At 38.2% G+C, this 17,119-nt stretch overlaps 1 protein-coding gene across 1 annotated transcript; it reads left to right on the plus strand.

The window, feature by feature from the left end:
• The first annotated feature begins 1,289 nt into the window (after positions 1-1,289).
• Positions 1,290-2,228, plus strand: LOC128652748 (olfactory receptor 52N2-like). The gene has a single exon (XM_053705679.1). It carries the CDS (start codon positions 1,290-1,292, stop codon positions 2,226-2,228), a length of 939 nt encoding a protein of 312 aa, XP_053561654.1.
• Positions 2,229-17,119: the final 14,891 nt, after the last annotated feature.

A 17,119-nucleotide genomic window follows, 5' to 3' on the forward strand; every position in this document is an offset into this window, starting at 1 on the left:
AACTAATACAGAGGAACACTGGAGCTGTAGGAAGGGCCGACATGAACTAATACAGAGGAACACTGGAGCTGTAGGAAGGGCCAACATGAACTAATACAGAGGGACACTGGAGCCGTAGGAAATACCGACATGAACTTATACAGAGGACCACTGGAGCTGTAGGAAGGGCCGACATGAACTAATACAGAGGACCACTGGAGCTGTAGGAAGGGCCGACATGAACTAATACAGAGGACCACTGGAGCTGTAGGAAGGGCCGACATGAACTAATACAGAGGAACACTGGAGCTGTAGGAAGGGCTGACATGAACTTATACAGTGGAACACTGGAGCTGTAGGAAGGGCCAACATGAGCTAATACAGAGGAACACTGGAGCTGTAGGCAGGGCCGACATGAACTAATACAGAGGAACACTGGAGCTGTAGGAAGGACCGACATGAACTTATACAGAGGACCACTGGAGCTGTAGGAAGGGCCGACATGAACTAATACAGAGGAACACTGGAGCTGTAGGAAGGACCGACATGAACTTATACAGAGGAACACTGGAGCTGTAGGCAGGGCCGACATGAACTAATACAGAGGAACACTGGAGCTGTAGGAAGGACCGACATGAACTTATACAGAGGAACACTGGAGCTGTAGGCAGGGCCGACATGAACTAATACAGAGGACCACTGGAGCTGTAGGAAGGGCCGACATGAATTATTGATGAATATTTGTTATAGAATTATTGAAAAAAGACAGTGGGACTAATCACACTTTAATGATTTTTCTACAAATTTCCCCATTTTCAAAAGGACTATTGCGATTTTTGCCAGTAATTAATTTTATTATCTTTTCTAAATGATTATAATCTACCCCAGTGTTGTGTTCCTGTAAAGTAACAACTTTTATTTTAACTTAGGTTCCAAAAATCAATGCAACTTTCTATTTGTCCTTCAAATAATCAGCCATTTACCCCTCAGCTACTCATTTTTTTACATATAAAACATTCATCTTCCCCTAAACTACAGGAATTATTTACCTATAGGGCAGCAGCTAAAAAATTATTTATTAATATCCAATATAGAAAAAAGAATTACAGTTAGAGAGAGTAGTTTCTTTCTGTCAGGAAAAAAACTGTATTTTGTGTTTCAGTCCCATTACGGAACAAGAAGTGTCCTATTTTTAATGACTAATTAAGTTGAGCAAATACTTTTATTATAATTAACATTTAAGCTCTCCCTTTAAATAAGTTTATTTTTTTTATCTCCAGATTTAAAGGGATCACACCAACCCAGCCATTATGCGGCTTACAAACGCTACTAGACTAAGAGATTTAAGATTTACGCTACTTGGGATTCCTGGACTAGAGACGTATCACATGATCTTCTCCGTTCCCATGCTTTGCATGTTCATCTGTGCTCTTATTGGAAATTGTATAATTATTTCAGTAATCATGTGTGACCAGGCTCTTCATGCTCCTATGTATTTTTTTCTTTACATGTTGGCACTCACTGACCTTTTTCTTTCTCTCACAATTGCACCAAAAATGCTCATTACCTTTTGGTTTAATGCCAGCGAAATTCATTTCATAGCCTGTTTAATTCAGATGTTTTTTGTTCAGTTTCTAACAATTATGGAATCTGGAATTCTATCAACCATGGCATTGGATCGCTATGTAGCAATATGCCATCCTCTGAGATACGCCTCCATTCTCACAGGCCAACGGATAGCTGGTATTGGTGTTATTCTAATTGTAAGAGCAGTTGTTGTTGTAAGTCCTTGCTTTTTCCTAATTATCAGATTACCTTTTTGTAAAAAATATGGCATTGCTCAATCGTACTGTGATCACATGGCCATAGCTAGACTGGCTTGTGCTGACACAACCATCAATAGTATGTATGGATTAATTCTTGTTATCATAATAAGTTCATATGACATTTCCTGCATTTGCTTATCATATATATGGATACTCAACGCTGTGTTAAAGCTCTCAACAAAGTCTAAACAAAGCAAGGCATTCAGTACTTGTACCTCACATGTGTGTGTCATGTCTCTCTTCTATATTCCTGGGTTATTCTCCCTCTTGGCCAACAGAATTGGTGACAGCGTACCCCATTCATTGCACTCAGTGCTGTCTATGCTTTACCTACTCATGCCGCCATCACTAAATCCCATCGTTTACGGTGTGAGGACCAAACAGATTAGGACAAATGTTATCAAATTTATAACTGGAAAATAATCAGTTCTGTGCTGAGCTGTATGTGTATGTAAGTGAAAACAAATTCCCATAACGTTTGCATTGAACAAAGAATAACTCAACATTTTCTGGAAATGTTCGTATTTATTTGCTGAATTTAACTGATATCAAATGTAGCCACTACAAAGGTCATACAACCTTCTAGTTTATCTACTAGGGATTTTTTTTATAAGGCCTCAGAACCTTAATTGTCTAAATTGACCCATTGGGTCTTGATCTAACTCTTCTGGTGACAGTTCCATAGTTTAATAAATGGTGAACCTTAGATCATCTCTTGACTCCTGTAAGCAGATAAGAAAATAATGATAGTTGACTTTTTTCAAAGGAAGTGAATTTTATAAAAAGATGTATAAGCATTTCCTGCTTGCAGTTCCTACTGTCCAAAATGTTCTTAAGAAACAAAAATTAAAGGGACACTAAACCCAAAGTTGTTCTTTCGTGATTCAGATAGAGCATGAAAGCAACTTTCTTTTTTTTTTTTATTAAGTCCAACACAGATACACAGATACACAAAAGAAAAAAGAAACAATTGCAGTCTGCATGACTTCAAAATGCGATGACGCATACAGGGGAGACAAGCCATACAAAGCTGCCTATAATCACTTATAAAATAATGTATATATTCACACTTTGTTCACTAATTGTTATAGTTGTCTTAAATTCTTAATCACTAAATGTATTGGGATTTTCACATTTTATAATAGAGGAAAGGGGAGGGAAAAAAAACAAAACAGTACCACAGTTCACTTCCTCCCTCCTCCCCCACTGTAGGAAACCTTCAATATAGCTAATACTAATCCACCTATAGCTCTGGGAATTCTTTATTTTCTATGGCCAGTTCTAGGGTCTCTGTACCTCGGAAATGTAGAATTACCAACAATTGAATTTCTTTAGGAAAACTAATGATTACGTTCCCCCATTTGATCAGGAAGCGTTTGATTTGTGCCTCAGAGTTTATTGAGGTGTCCATCTGCTCCCTTATAAGCTGGTTTTTAAGTTTATGCCTGAGTTCTGTCAGATTAGGGGCTTTAAAAGATTTCCAATATTTAAGAATCAATGACCTGCCTGCCATTATTACAGTGTTTAAATGTGAAGTATTTTTATGTAGGCCTTCTTTGTGGGCATCTATATAAAAAAAGATATGTCTTTTAGAATGGTAGTGTGATGTATAATACTGGACCTTAGGAAAAAGTGGCACTCATTAGAATGTGTATTGATATGTGAACAAGTCTCAGGTGGAGGTATAGTACTAGAACAAACTTCAGGTTCTATGTATAGATACCATAAAGGCTCAGTGGATTTGTTTAAAAAGTGTTATAAAATTTATTACATTTGACACAAAGTATCAGAAAATATAAAACATAAAAATAATTACATTATATACATGGATCCATGTTGACAAAAACTTATGCTATATAAAATATATCCTAATCTGTCTAAAAACAGGTAATGCTATTACAAGACTCGAATTCGGTCTGTCTGTGAGCCTCACACTTGAGGATATGTTAGGCTGTATTGAAAGTGTGATCACACTTGTATGTGACCACGCTGATACAGTCGACACTAAAAAATACAATTTGTTAAAATAGTGGTATGCAAGCACGTAGGTATCTTCTAGCGAATAGGATGTATGGATATACAAACTGTTATAAGTATACAAAGGTATATAAGCACGTGGGTACCTTTTAATACATTAAAATTGTTATAAGTATCCAGGGTACATATGAAGATATAGAAATAAAATAATATAAAATCAAAAATTGCCAGTGATTGTCATTCAGGAAATAATAATAGTGGATTACGTGATGGATGATGAAATGGACGTGGTGTATCAGAAGTTGAAATCCAAAAGAGGAAGGGTTAAAAGTGTTGAAAGGACGTGATCCAAATGTTGTCAAACCAAAAAATGCAAAAGTATATATATAAAATTTGATCCAAAAATGTGCAGAAAAAATAAAAATAATGGTCAATCCGGTGTTGTGACAATATATCAATCCAATGTGAGAGAATAAATCAAAAAAATAGTAAATAATAGTGAAAAAAATGTGGGCAACTAGTGTGTACACATACTAGTAAAAACTTAGAAATGTGAGGAAGGATTTGTATGTCCCTGGACTATACTCCGTTTAGGAGTGTCCCTTGTAATTGTAATCCTAACAGTAGAGGATGCGTGGAAATGATGATATGAAGAAGAAAAAAATGAAGATAAAAAATGTGAAAAAATGTATTAAAAATGTATTAAAAAATGAATATAAAAATATATATAAATATATATATAAAGTTCAAAGGAATATAACTCACCATATATCTTTTCTTCTTCATATCATCATTTCCACGCATCCTCTACTGTTAAGATTACAATTACAAGGGACACTCCTAAACAGAGTATAGTCCAGGGACATACAAATCCTTCCTCACATTTCTAAGTTTTTACTAGTATGTGTACACACTAGTTGCCCACATTTTTTTCACTATTTTTTACTATTTTTTTGATTTATTCTCTCACATTGGATTGATATATTGTCACAACACCGGATTGACCATTATTTTTATTTTTTCTGCACATTTTTGGATAAAATTTTATATATATACTTTTGCATTTTTTGGTTTGACAACATTTGGATCACGTCCTTTCAACACTTTTAACCCTTCCTCGTTTGGATTTCAACTTCTGATACACCACGTTCATTTCATCATCCATCACGTAATCCACTATTATTATTTCCTGAATGACAATCACTGGCAATTTTTAATTTTATATTATTTTATTTCTATATCTTCATATGTACCCTGGATACTTATAACAATTTTTATGTATTAAAAGGTACCCACATGCTTATATACCTTTGTATACTTATAACAGTTTGTATATCCATACATCCTATTCGCTAGAAGATACCTATGTGCTTGCATACCACTATTTTAACAAATTGTATTTTTTAGTGTCGACTGTATCAGCGTGGTCACATACAAGTGTGATCACACTTTCAATACAGCCTAACATATCCTCAAGTGTGAGGCTCACAGACAGACCGAATTCGAGTCTTGTAATAGCGTTACCTGTTTTTAGACAGATTAGGATATATTTTATATAGCATAAGTTTTTGTCAACATGGATCCATGTATATAATGTAATTATTTTTATATTTTATATTTTCTGATACTTTGTGTCAAATGTAATAAATTTTATAACACTTTTTAAACAAATCCACGGAGCCTTTATGGTATCTATACATAGAACCTGAAGTTTGTTCTAGTACTATACCTCCACCTGAGACTTGTTCACATATCAATACACATTCTAATGAGTGCCACTTTTTCCTAAGGTCCAGTATTATACATCACACTACCATTCTAAAAGACCTGGCCTATGTTTGGCGCTCCTATCTAACTATTTCTATATTCCTTAATTAATCAGTGGGCATTTGGGGACCCACCATAGACAGGAGCTAGAGGTCACCACTAGCGGCGCTATAAGATCACATCATCATTTTTAAAAAAAAGATATGTTCCTCTTTAAATTGGAACTGGATATTATTAATTTTATTAATCCAGCAATTAATCTTATACCAGAATTCCCTAACCTTAGGACAGTCCCAAAAGCAATGTTTTAAATCTGCTTTAGAGAGTTTGCATTTGGGGCAAAAAGTACCTGAGTTATTCCAGAATGCTTTCATATGAGGTGGAATATATGTACGATTAATAATTTTCATATGGGATTCTCTCCAAGAAGTGGAGAGTGTTGATGAGTCTGCCAGCCTATAACTTTTATGTATAGTTTCAACCGGGACCTTCCACCATTCTGCAATTTTTTTTACATTGTCATTACCTTTCAAGTTCATAACTATTTTATATAATGTAGTTATGTTATATTTCCTTGCTTTAAAAAGGTTTATCGCAGGTTCTACGATTTCTGATGCCAGATCCTCTTGCAGCTCCTATAAGAGAACCTGTAGGAAGTGCTGAATCTGGAAAAAGGGAAAAAAGTCCTTATTGGAGATCCCGTATTCTTGGATTAAGTCCTGCATTGATCAGCAGGCTCCAGTGCCACTATCTCTTAGCTGTTATATAGGTATATTAGGCCCCTTTGTTCCCAATTATTAAACGTTTTTGAATTTAAAGCCGGCGTGAAATTAGGGTTACCTGCTATAGTCAAATATTTGGAGAATTTATGGGTGATATGTAGTTTTTTTAGTATTTTGTGCCAGGCCTGAATTACGTTATAAATAGCTGGAATCTATTTAATTTTAATTAGTCATTTATCAAGATTGCAATTTAGCAATGCCTTCAGAGAATATGGCCGCGCTAGGGTTTCCTCTGTTAATAGATCTGAATCGTAGTCTGCGCCTGTTAGCCAATCTAGTGCTATTTTTGAGATACAAACTAAATTATAAGTCTCTATATCTGGGAGCGCTAGCCCCCCATCGAATCTGGGCAATGATAATTTATTAAACGCAATGGCCTTCCTTTTTCCCCCCCAAATAAATTGTGTAAATATCTGTTTAAGTGATTTTAGATCTGCTTGTTTTATTACAATTGGCAAGTTTTGCATCAGATAAAGAAGTTTGGGAAAAATCACCATTTTGACCAAGTTAATTTTGCCAGATAACGTTAGCTGAAATTTAGCCCAGTTATCTAGATCGCGTTTGATTTTGGGGAGGATTGGCCTGTAGTTTAAGTCATACCAGTCATTACTGTCTTTGGACAATTTAATCCCAAGATATACAAAGGTGGTTTTAGCTTCCTTAAAATGATGTGTCTAGAACGAGTCTTTGTGTTTATTTAGCCAGAAGATTTCTGACTTCAGTATATTTACTTTGTATCCTGAAAATGCACTGAACTCTTGTAGAATCTGCATCAATAGTGGGATATTCCTGCCTGTATTAGCTGTCAATACTAATAGATCATCAGCATATAATAGTGTAGTGGTTTTCCTCTGTCCCAGTTTAATCCCCTCTATCTCTTTTCTTATATATATTACTAAAGGTTCAAGCTCCAAATTGAAAAGGTAGGGGGAGAGTGGACAACCTTGTCTAGAGCCTTTGAAAAGTGAAAAATTAACAGTGAGAGAGTTATTAATCAGAATGGAAGAATTTGAAGAATTGTAAATTAATTTTATAAACTTTAGAAAGGTACCCTCGACTCCAAACCTAGGGAGAGCTGCGAACAGGTGATCCCAGGAGATGGAGTTGAAGGCCTTCTCTTCATCGATTGATATTATTGTAGCATCAGGGGTTTTCAGAGTTCCACTCCTCTGAAAAGAAAATTTATTTAGAATCAGTTGAAGTCTCCTTAGGTTACGTGATAAGTTCCTACCTGGCATAAAGCCGACCTGGTCCTTGTGTATAAGAGGACCTATTATTAGCTTGAGCCTTTCAGCGAGAATACTCATCAAAATTTTGTAATCACTGTTTAAAAGAAATATCGGCCTGTATGAGTTTATCTGTTCCGGATCTTTATCTTTTTTTAGGATCAGGACAATTTGTGAAGCTGTAAAATATCTAGAGCAAGGTTTTGCTTCAGAGTAATAGCTGTTAAAAAGTAGAACCAGCGTCTGAACTATGTCATCTGACAAAATTTTATAGAGTTCTATAGGGATCTGGTCAGGGCCGGCAGCTTTATTCAGTGCTGCTTTCTTTATAGCCTTAATTACTTTTGCCAGAATTTATGTTTGGGTACTAAATCTATTTTATCTCTAGAATAAAGCTCTTGAAAATATTGTAAGACAAAATTGTTAATTTCATTGATTTTACAAATTCTGCCTGATGGTGTATTAAGGGCTTCAATCATGGCTTTCTTTTTTTAGATTTGGTAAGACCAGCCAGGAGCTTCCCGGCTTTCCCTCCGTATCTATAGTAAAAAAAAAACTAGTTCTAAGGGCGTCTTGCACTGACCTTTGCGTTAGAAAAGTCTCTCTTTCCTTTTTAATCTGTTGATGTGTTATAGGCGTTACATAGTTGGTTAGCTAGTTGTGTATCCTTCATTGTCATTTTCCTTTTTTGGATAACTAAATAAGCCTTAATCTCCCCCCTAATCAAGGCCTTAAAGGATTCCCACAGTATTTCTGTCTGAATGTACGGGGAGAAATTTATTTGGAAAAATTCTTTCCATTTTATTCTCAGCCAGGCTTTAAATTTAACATTGTCTGACAGATATCTTGGGAAAAACAACCTTTTATTATTGCCACACAGCGAATTTCTTAAAGTAATCTTTAGAGTAAGAATTGCGTGGTCTGATATAACCACCTCTTTAATATCCGCTAGCATATCTAACCCCAACATATTTTCTGACACAAGAAAGTAGTCTATCCTAGACACTGTTTGGTATAAGTGGGACTCACAGGTAAAACGTCTTATATGTGGGTTCTGTATCCTCCAGATATCCTTAATATGTAGTAAATTAATAAAAAATTTAAATAATTTTGATTCTTGTTTACTAGTTTTATTTAGTGCATGTTTAAGTCTATCTAGGGTCGGGTATGCAGTTAAATTAAAATCACCTGCAATAACAAGGTTTTTTAAATGAAATGTGAGAAGAAGTGTCTGTAGTTTATCCCAGAATGTTCTGTGCAATCATATATCTTTCATCTGGATCTAATGTTAAATCTAATATGTTATATTGTAAATTTTTATTAAAAAGGAAAGCCACTCCCTTTTTCCTATTCTTACAGGGAGTTCCTAGCACTTCACCTATCCAGCCCATTTTAAGTTTAATAAGTTCCGCTTCCCTCAGATGGGTCTCCTGTAAGAAGACTATGGCCTCTAGTTATGAAGCTCCGTATTTTGCTGCATTCGCCGGCCAAATACGCTCGCCTTACATCGCCGCCAAGGACCTGAATACGTTTGCCAAAGTTTTCAAGAAAGCTGTCAAGAAGCCACGCACCAAGTACGGAGCGACTGTTGTTCACTGACTGTCATCGATCTCACTGCTCATCGGCTTCTTCGCAGCTTTCTTGCTAGCATGTCACTAAGCACCCACACTATACTATACGGTTTTACCCCCTATACCACTTCTCACGGACCCCGCCGCAACTAAATAAAGTTATTAACTAATAAACCGCCGCTCCTGGACCCCGCCGCCACCTACATTATAGGTATTACCCACTAAACCGCCGCTCCCAGAGCCCCCAGCACCTAAATAAAGTTATTAACCCCTAAACCGCCGCTCACGGACCCTGCCGCAACTATAAGAAATATATGAACCCCTAAACCGCCGCTCCCGGACCCCGCCGCAACTATAATAAATATATGAACCACTAAACCGCCGCTCCCGGACCCCGCCGCCACCTACATTATACTTATTAACCCCTATCCTGCCGATCCCGGACCCCGCCGAAAATCAATTAATTGTTTAACCCCTAAACCGCCGCCACCTACATTACATTGATTAACCCCTAATCTACCCCCCTACACCCCCCTATACCGCTGCCACTATATTAAATGAATTATTGCCGAAACCTAAGTCTAACCCTAACCCTAACACCCCCCTAACTTAAATATTATTTCAATTAATCTAAATAAATATTCCTATCATTAAATAAATGAATCCTATTTAAAACTAAATACTTGCCTATAAAATAAACCCTAAGATAGCTACAATATAATAAATAATTACATTATAGCTATTTTAGGGTTAATGTTTATTTTACAGGCAAGTTTGTATTTATTTTAACTAGGTAGAATAGCTATTAAATAGTTATTAACTATTTAATAGCTGCCTAGTTAAAATAATTACAAAATTACCTGTAAAATAAAACCTAACCTAAGTTACAAATACACCTAACACTACACTAGCAATAAATTCATTAAATAAATTAACTACAATGATCTAAAATAAAATACAATTAAATAAACTAAACTATATTACAAAAACAAACAAACACTAAATTAAAAAAATATTACAAGAAGTTTAATCTAATTACACCTAATCTAAGCCCCCTAATAAAATAAAAAAGCCCCCAAAATAATAAAATTTCCTACCCTAAACTAAATTACAAAAGTAACCAGCTCTTTTACCAGCCCTTAAAAGGGCTTTTTGCGGGGCATTGCCCCAAAGTAATCAGCTCTTTTACCTGTAAAAAAAAATACAACCCCCCCAACATTACAACCCACCACCCACATACCCCTACTCTAAAACCCACCCAATCCCCCCTTAAATAAACCTAACACTACCCCATTGAAGATCACCCTACCTTGAGCCGTCTTCACCCAACCGGGCCGAACTCTTCATCCGATGCGGGCACAAGTGGTCCTCCAGCCGGGCAGCAGTCTTCATCCGATCGGGGCATAAGAGGTCCTCCATCCGGCAGAAATCTCCATCCAATTTTATTATTTTGGGGGGCTTTTTTATTTTATTAGGGGGCTTAGATTAGGTGTAATTAGATTAAACTTCTTGTAATATTTTTTTATTTTTTGTAATTTAGTGTTTTGTTTTGTTTTTGTAATATAGTTTAGTTGATTTAATTGCATTTTATTTTAGATCATTGTAGTTAATTAATTTAATGATAGTGTAGTGTTAGGTGTATTTGTAACTTAGGTTAGGATTTATTTTACAGGTAATTTTGTAGTTATTTTAACTAGGTAGCTATTAAATAGTTAATAACTATTTAATAGCTATTGTACCTAGTTAAAATAAAAACAAAGTTGCCTGTAAAATAAAAATAAATCCTAAAATAGCTACAATGTAATTATTATTTATATTATACCTATCTTAGGGTTTATTTTACAGGTAAGTATTTAGTTTTAAATAGGAATAATTTAGTTAATAATTGTAATATGTATTTAGATTTATGTAAATAATATTTAAATTAGGGGGGTGTTAGACTTAGGTTTAGGGGTTAATAAGTTTAATATAGGTGGGGGTGGGGTCCGGGAGTGGCGGTTTAGGGGTTAAACATTTAATTTAGTTGTGGCGGGGTCCGGGATCCGCAGGATAGGGGTTAATTACATAAATATAGGTGGCGGCGGTGTAGGGGGGCAGATAAGGGGTTAATAGGTATAATGTAGGTGGCGGCGGTGTCCGGGAGTGGCAGTTTAGGGGGTAATATATTTATTATAGTTGCGGCGGGGTACAGGAGCGGCGGTTTAGGGGGTAATAACTTTATTTAGGTGGCGGCAGTGTAGGGGGCGGCAGATTAGGGGTGTTTAGACTCAGGGTACATGTTAGGGTGTTAGGTGCAGACATCTCCCATAGAAATCAATGGGATATCGGGCAGCAGCGAACATGAGCTCTCGCTGCTGTCAGACTCCCATTGATTCCTATGGGATCCGCCGCCTCCAGGGTGGCGGATTGAAAACCATGTACGCTGGGCCGGAATAGTGGCGAGCGTACCTGGTAGTTCTTTGATAACTTCCAAAAGTAGTCAGATTGTGCCGAACTTGCGTTCGGAACATCTGTAGTGATGTAACCATCGATCTGTGTCGGACTGAGTCCGGCGGATCGTAGGTTACGTCACTATATTCTACTTTTGACGGTCTGTAGGGCTTGATAACTATGGCGAATCAGCCTCGCCACAAATACGCTGCGGAATTCCAGCGTATTTGCGGTTGACGGCTTGATAGCTAGAGGCCTATGTCTGGCTTATAACGTTTTAGCTGAGCTATGATTTTTTTTCCATTTTTGAGGTGACGTAATGCCACCGACATTCCAAGATGCAAATTTAAGTTGAGGCTTCATCTAAGCATACAAATAAATATATAAGTAGCAGTGTGGGGGGGAGCAAGAGGGAAAAAAAAAACACAGATAACATCCTCTGGGTTAACACCATGGTTGCATAAAATAATCATAAACATAATTATACTTTTGGTAACTTAAGTCATCTTAAACTTTGACTCAGTTTTTAAAGAGTAATACCCTTTTTATTTGCAAAGTCTCTGACCTCCCTAGAGTCGCTCATGATCATGGGCTTGTTTTCCGCAAATATTTTTATTTTAGCTGGGTATATAACTGTAGCCTTAATGCCACTGGCGCTGTAATGAAGTTTCTGCCGAGAAATCTTGAAATAAAAGTATTGTTTTATCTTGAAATATAAAAGGGATTTTTTTTTTATAGAGCTGCATGATTCTGAGCTTATCCTGAAAATTCAGGAACCTTGCACCAGTCTGTTCTTAATTGTACCATCAGGTAAACCTTTTGGGGTACGTATGCGATGAGCCCTTTCAACTGCCAGCGGGAGAGAACTGGGATCAATACCCAAAGCCAGAGGTAAAACCCTTTATATAAATTGAATGAGATCAGAGGTTTCAGGTAAACCTATTACTCTGACGTTATTACGCCTATTTCGATCTTCGAGCTCATTCAATTTATACTGGATATTTACGAGCTGTGCTGATTGGTCCCAGATAGTAGCTGCTTGCTGAACATTTATATCTTCTAAATCTGATATACACTGTTCTGCTTCGTTTAGCCTATGTGTAAAATGTTTAACCTCATTAGCGAGATTTGATATTTCAGTTTTAAGATGCTCAAATTGTGGGATCATAAGGTCTGAGATTTGTTTCACAATGTCTTGGGGTTCCCTCAGTGAGTCTACCATGTTAACTAACGGAGAGTTTTCAGCACTAGTTCTAGTCTTCCTGTCTCTTATTTTATGCATACCTGATAAATTTATTTCTTCTACAATATGACGAGTCCACGGATTTCATCCTTACTTGTGGGATATTAACATCCTGCTACCAGGAAGTGGCAAGGAGCACCACAGCAGAGCTGTATATATAGCCCCTCCCTTCCCTCCACCTCCAGTCATTCGACCGAAGTTAGGAAGAGAAAGGAAAAGCCAAAGGTGCAGAGGTGACTGAAGTTTAACTAAAATATAACATATACCTGTCTTAAAAATGACAGGGTGGGCCGTGGACTCATCATATCGTAGAGGAAATAAATTTATCAGGTAAGCATAAATTTCCTTTTCTTCTACAAGATATGATGAGTCTACGGATTTCATCCTTACTTGTGGGATACAATACCAAAGCTACAGGACACGGATGAAAGGGAGGGACAAGACAGGGACCTAAACGGAAGGCACCACTGCTTGAAGAACCTTTCTCCCAAAACCAGCCTCAGAAGAAGCAAAAGTATCAAATTTATAAAATTTGGAAAAAGTGTGAAGAGATGACCAAGTTGCAGCCTTGCAAATCTGTTCAACAGAAGCATCGTTTTTAAATGCCCATGAGGAAGCCACAGCCCTAGTAGAATGAGCCATAATTCTTTCAGGAGGCTGCTGTCCAGCAGTCTCATACGCTAGATGGATGATACTCTTCAGCAAAAGGAAAGAGGTAGCCGTAGCTTTCTGACCCCTACGCTTTCCAGAAAAAACAATGAATAATGAAGATGATTGACGGAAATCCTTAGTGGCCTGCAAGTAAAACTTTAAGGCACGGACCACGTCCAAGTTATGCAACATACGCTCCTTCTTAGAAGAAGGGTTAGGACATAATGAAGGAACAACAATATCCTGATTAATATTCTTATTAGAAACAACCTTAGGAAGGAAAAGGCAAAGAGCTGGAGATAGGTAAGCTGGAGATAGGTAAGTTTCAGATTTGCCAACCTCCTGATTGCACTTTTCACCACATATGCAATCGATTTAGGCTATCCAAAAAATACAAAGTGGGTGGATGTGGCGCCAAATCAAGGCTATCTGATTATTAAGAAAAAAGTGTGTAGCTTGCCACCTGCCATACCGGAACTCCTGGTAGGAGAGGACTGTGAGAGGGCTTACTAAAGCGGCGAATTGAGAGAGAACTGACAGCAGCTGCTTAAACAACCACTAAAATTCAAAAATTACATTTGAGAATGAACTATTTTCTTGACTGGTAGAAATTTGCTGTCAGTATTCTGATTATATCATCTAACACATCAGACTCTAGTATTAAGGTGTATGACACCCCCTCTGCAAAAAAAGCAAAAAACACATTTGCAGACTAGATACTCAGACCGCCGAGTCTTGAAGTTTATGAGTCCCCAATTTTAACTTTGCTAACGATATTCTTAAAGATATGAGCACTGTGTGATTTTATTGTCATTGCTTAATTTTTATTCCTTGTCACTTATTTTTAAGGATAGTTCTGTTTAGTTGGCTAAGTCGTACTTGCTAGTTTGGTTTTAGAATAGACACCAGTGTTTTTTAAGATAGTGAATGATTGAACCTTTATTTCAAACTGATTTTGACCATTATTTAACTTACCAATAAATTGTTTTTTACATCTCTGAAACTCCCAGCTGTAGCAATTTGCCTTATTTATACATCCATATCTTGGTACACACTTTTTTCTTAATAATCAGACAGCCTTGATTTGGCGCCACATCCACCCACTTTGTATTTTTTGGATAACCTTAGGAAGGAAACCAGGTTTGGTACGTAAAACCACCTTATCAGAATGGAAGATAAGATAAAGCGAATCACATTGTAATGCTGAAAGCTCAGAAACTCTATGAGCAAAAATAAAACTTTCCAAGATAACAACTTAATATCTATGGAATGCATGGGCTCAAACGGAACCCCTTGAAGAACATTAAGAACTAAATTCAAACTCCAGGGTGGAGCAATTGGTCTAAACACAGGCTTAATTCTGGTTAGAGCCTGACAAAAAGACTGAACGTCTGGAACATCTGCCAAACATTTGTGTAGTAAAATTGACAAAGCAGAGATTTGTCCCTTTGAGGAACTTGCTGATAACCTTTTCTCCAATCCTTCTTGGAGAAAAGACAGAATCCTAGGAATCCTAACTACTCCATGAGTATCTTTTGGATTCACACCAAAAAAGATATTTACTCCATATCTTATGATAAATCTTTCTAGTGACAGGCTTACGTGCCTGAATCAAAGTATCAATGTGTGAATCAGAGAACCCCCGCTTAGATAAAATCAAGCGTTCAATCTCCAAGCAGTCAGTTGCAGAGAAACTAGATTTGGGTGTTGGAAGGGTCCCTGAATAAGAAGGTCCTGCCTCAATGGAAGCTTCCACGGCAGCAGAGAGGACATGTCCACTAGATCAGCATACCAAGTCCTGTGAGGCCACGCAGGCGCGATTAGAATTACTGAAGCCCTCTCCTGTTTCATCCGAGCAATCACCTGGGGCAGGAGAGCAAACGGTGGAAACACATAAGCTAGGTTGAACGACCAAGGCACTGCCAAGGCATCTATCAGTTCGGCCTGAGGATCCCTTGACCTGGATCTGTGTCTTGGAAGCTTGGCATTCTGACGAGATGCCATCAGATCCAACTTCGGTCTGCCCCATCTGAGGATCAGAGTGGCAAATACCTCCGGATGGAGTTCCCACTCCCCCGGATGAAACGTCTGTCTGCTTAAATAGTCCGCTTCCCAGTTGTCCACTCCTGGGATGTAGATTGCTGACAGATAACAAGAGTGGGTCTCCGCCCACTGAATTATCTTGGATACTTCTGTCATCGCTAAGGAACTCCTTGTTCCTCCCTGATGATTGATGTAAGCCACAGTCGTGATGTTGTCCTACTGAAAGCGAATGAATTTGGCCGAAGCCAAAGCACTTTGAATATTGCTCTCAATTCCAGAATATTGATTGGAAGAAGTGACTCCGACTGAGTCCACACACCCTGAGCCATCAGGGAATTCCGGACCGCACCCCAACCTAGAAGGCTGGCGTCCGTCGTCACTATCACCCATGAGGGTCTGCGGAGACAACCACGAAAGAAGAGAGTCTCTTGTCTCCTGATCCAGATCTATCTAAGGAGACAAATTTGCATAATCTCCATTCCACTGTCTGAGCATGCTCAGCTGTAGTGGTCTGTGATGAAAACGAGCAAACGGAATAATGTCCCTTGCCGCCACCATCAATCCAATTACCTCCATGCACTGGGCCGAGGATTGGACTGAAGGGCTCGGCATGTATTCAGAATCTTTAACTTTCTGACCTGTGTCAAGAAAATTTTCATGGATATGGAATCTATTAGAGTTCCCAGGAAGAGAACCTTGGTCTGTGGAATTAATGAACTCTTTTCTAGATTCAACTTCCACCCGTGAGTCCTCAGAAAGGACAGAACCATGTCTGTATGAGACTTTGTCAGATGGTAAGACGACGCCTGGATCAGAATATCGTCCAGATAAGGCGCCACTGCAATATCCCGCGGCCTGAGAACCGCCAGAAGGGACCCTAAAACCTTTGTGAAGATCCTGGGTGCTGTGGCCAACCCGAAGGGAAGAGCCATGAACTGAAAATGTTTGTCTAGGAAGGCAAACCTTAGGCACTGATGATGATCCTTGTGGATAGGAATATGAAGGTATGCATCCTTCAAGTCCACGGTAGTCATATATTGACCCTCCCGGATCAATGGCAGAATTGTTCGAATAGTCTCCATTTTGAAGGATGGGACTCTGAGAAACTTGTTTAGACTCTTTAGATCTAAAATGGGTCGAAACGTGCCCTCTTTTTTGGGGACCATGAATAGATTTGAGTAAAACCCCTGTCCCTGTTCCAGTCTTGGAATGGGACGAATTACCCCCATAGTAGAGAGGCCTTTTACACAAAGTAAGAATGCCTCTCTTTTTGTCTGGTCTGCAGACAATCGTGACAGAAGAAACCTCCCCCTTGGGAGAGAACTTTTGAATTCCAGCTGAAACCCTTGGGACATGATCTCCAGTGTCCAAGGGTCCTGAACATCTCTTACCCAAGCCTGGGTAAAGAGAGAAAGTCTGCCCCCTACTAGATCCGATCCCCGATCAGGGGCCGCCACTTCATGCTGTTTTGGTAGCAGCAGCGGGCTTCTTGGGTTGTTTACCCTTGTTCCAAGCCTGGTTGGGTCTCCAGACAGACTTGGCCTGAGCAAAATTCTCTTCCTGCTTGGCGGAAGAAGAGGAAGAAGAAGGGACTACTTTAAAGTTCCTAAAGGAATGAAAATTA

Source organism: Bombina bombina, chromosome 3 (assembly GCF_027579735.1).
Source record: "Bombina bombina isolate aBomBom1 chromosome 3, aBomBom1.pri, whole genome shotgun sequence".
Classification (NCBI taxonomy): Eukaryota; Metazoa; Chordata; class Amphibia; order Anura; family Bombinatoridae; genus Bombina; species Bombina bombina.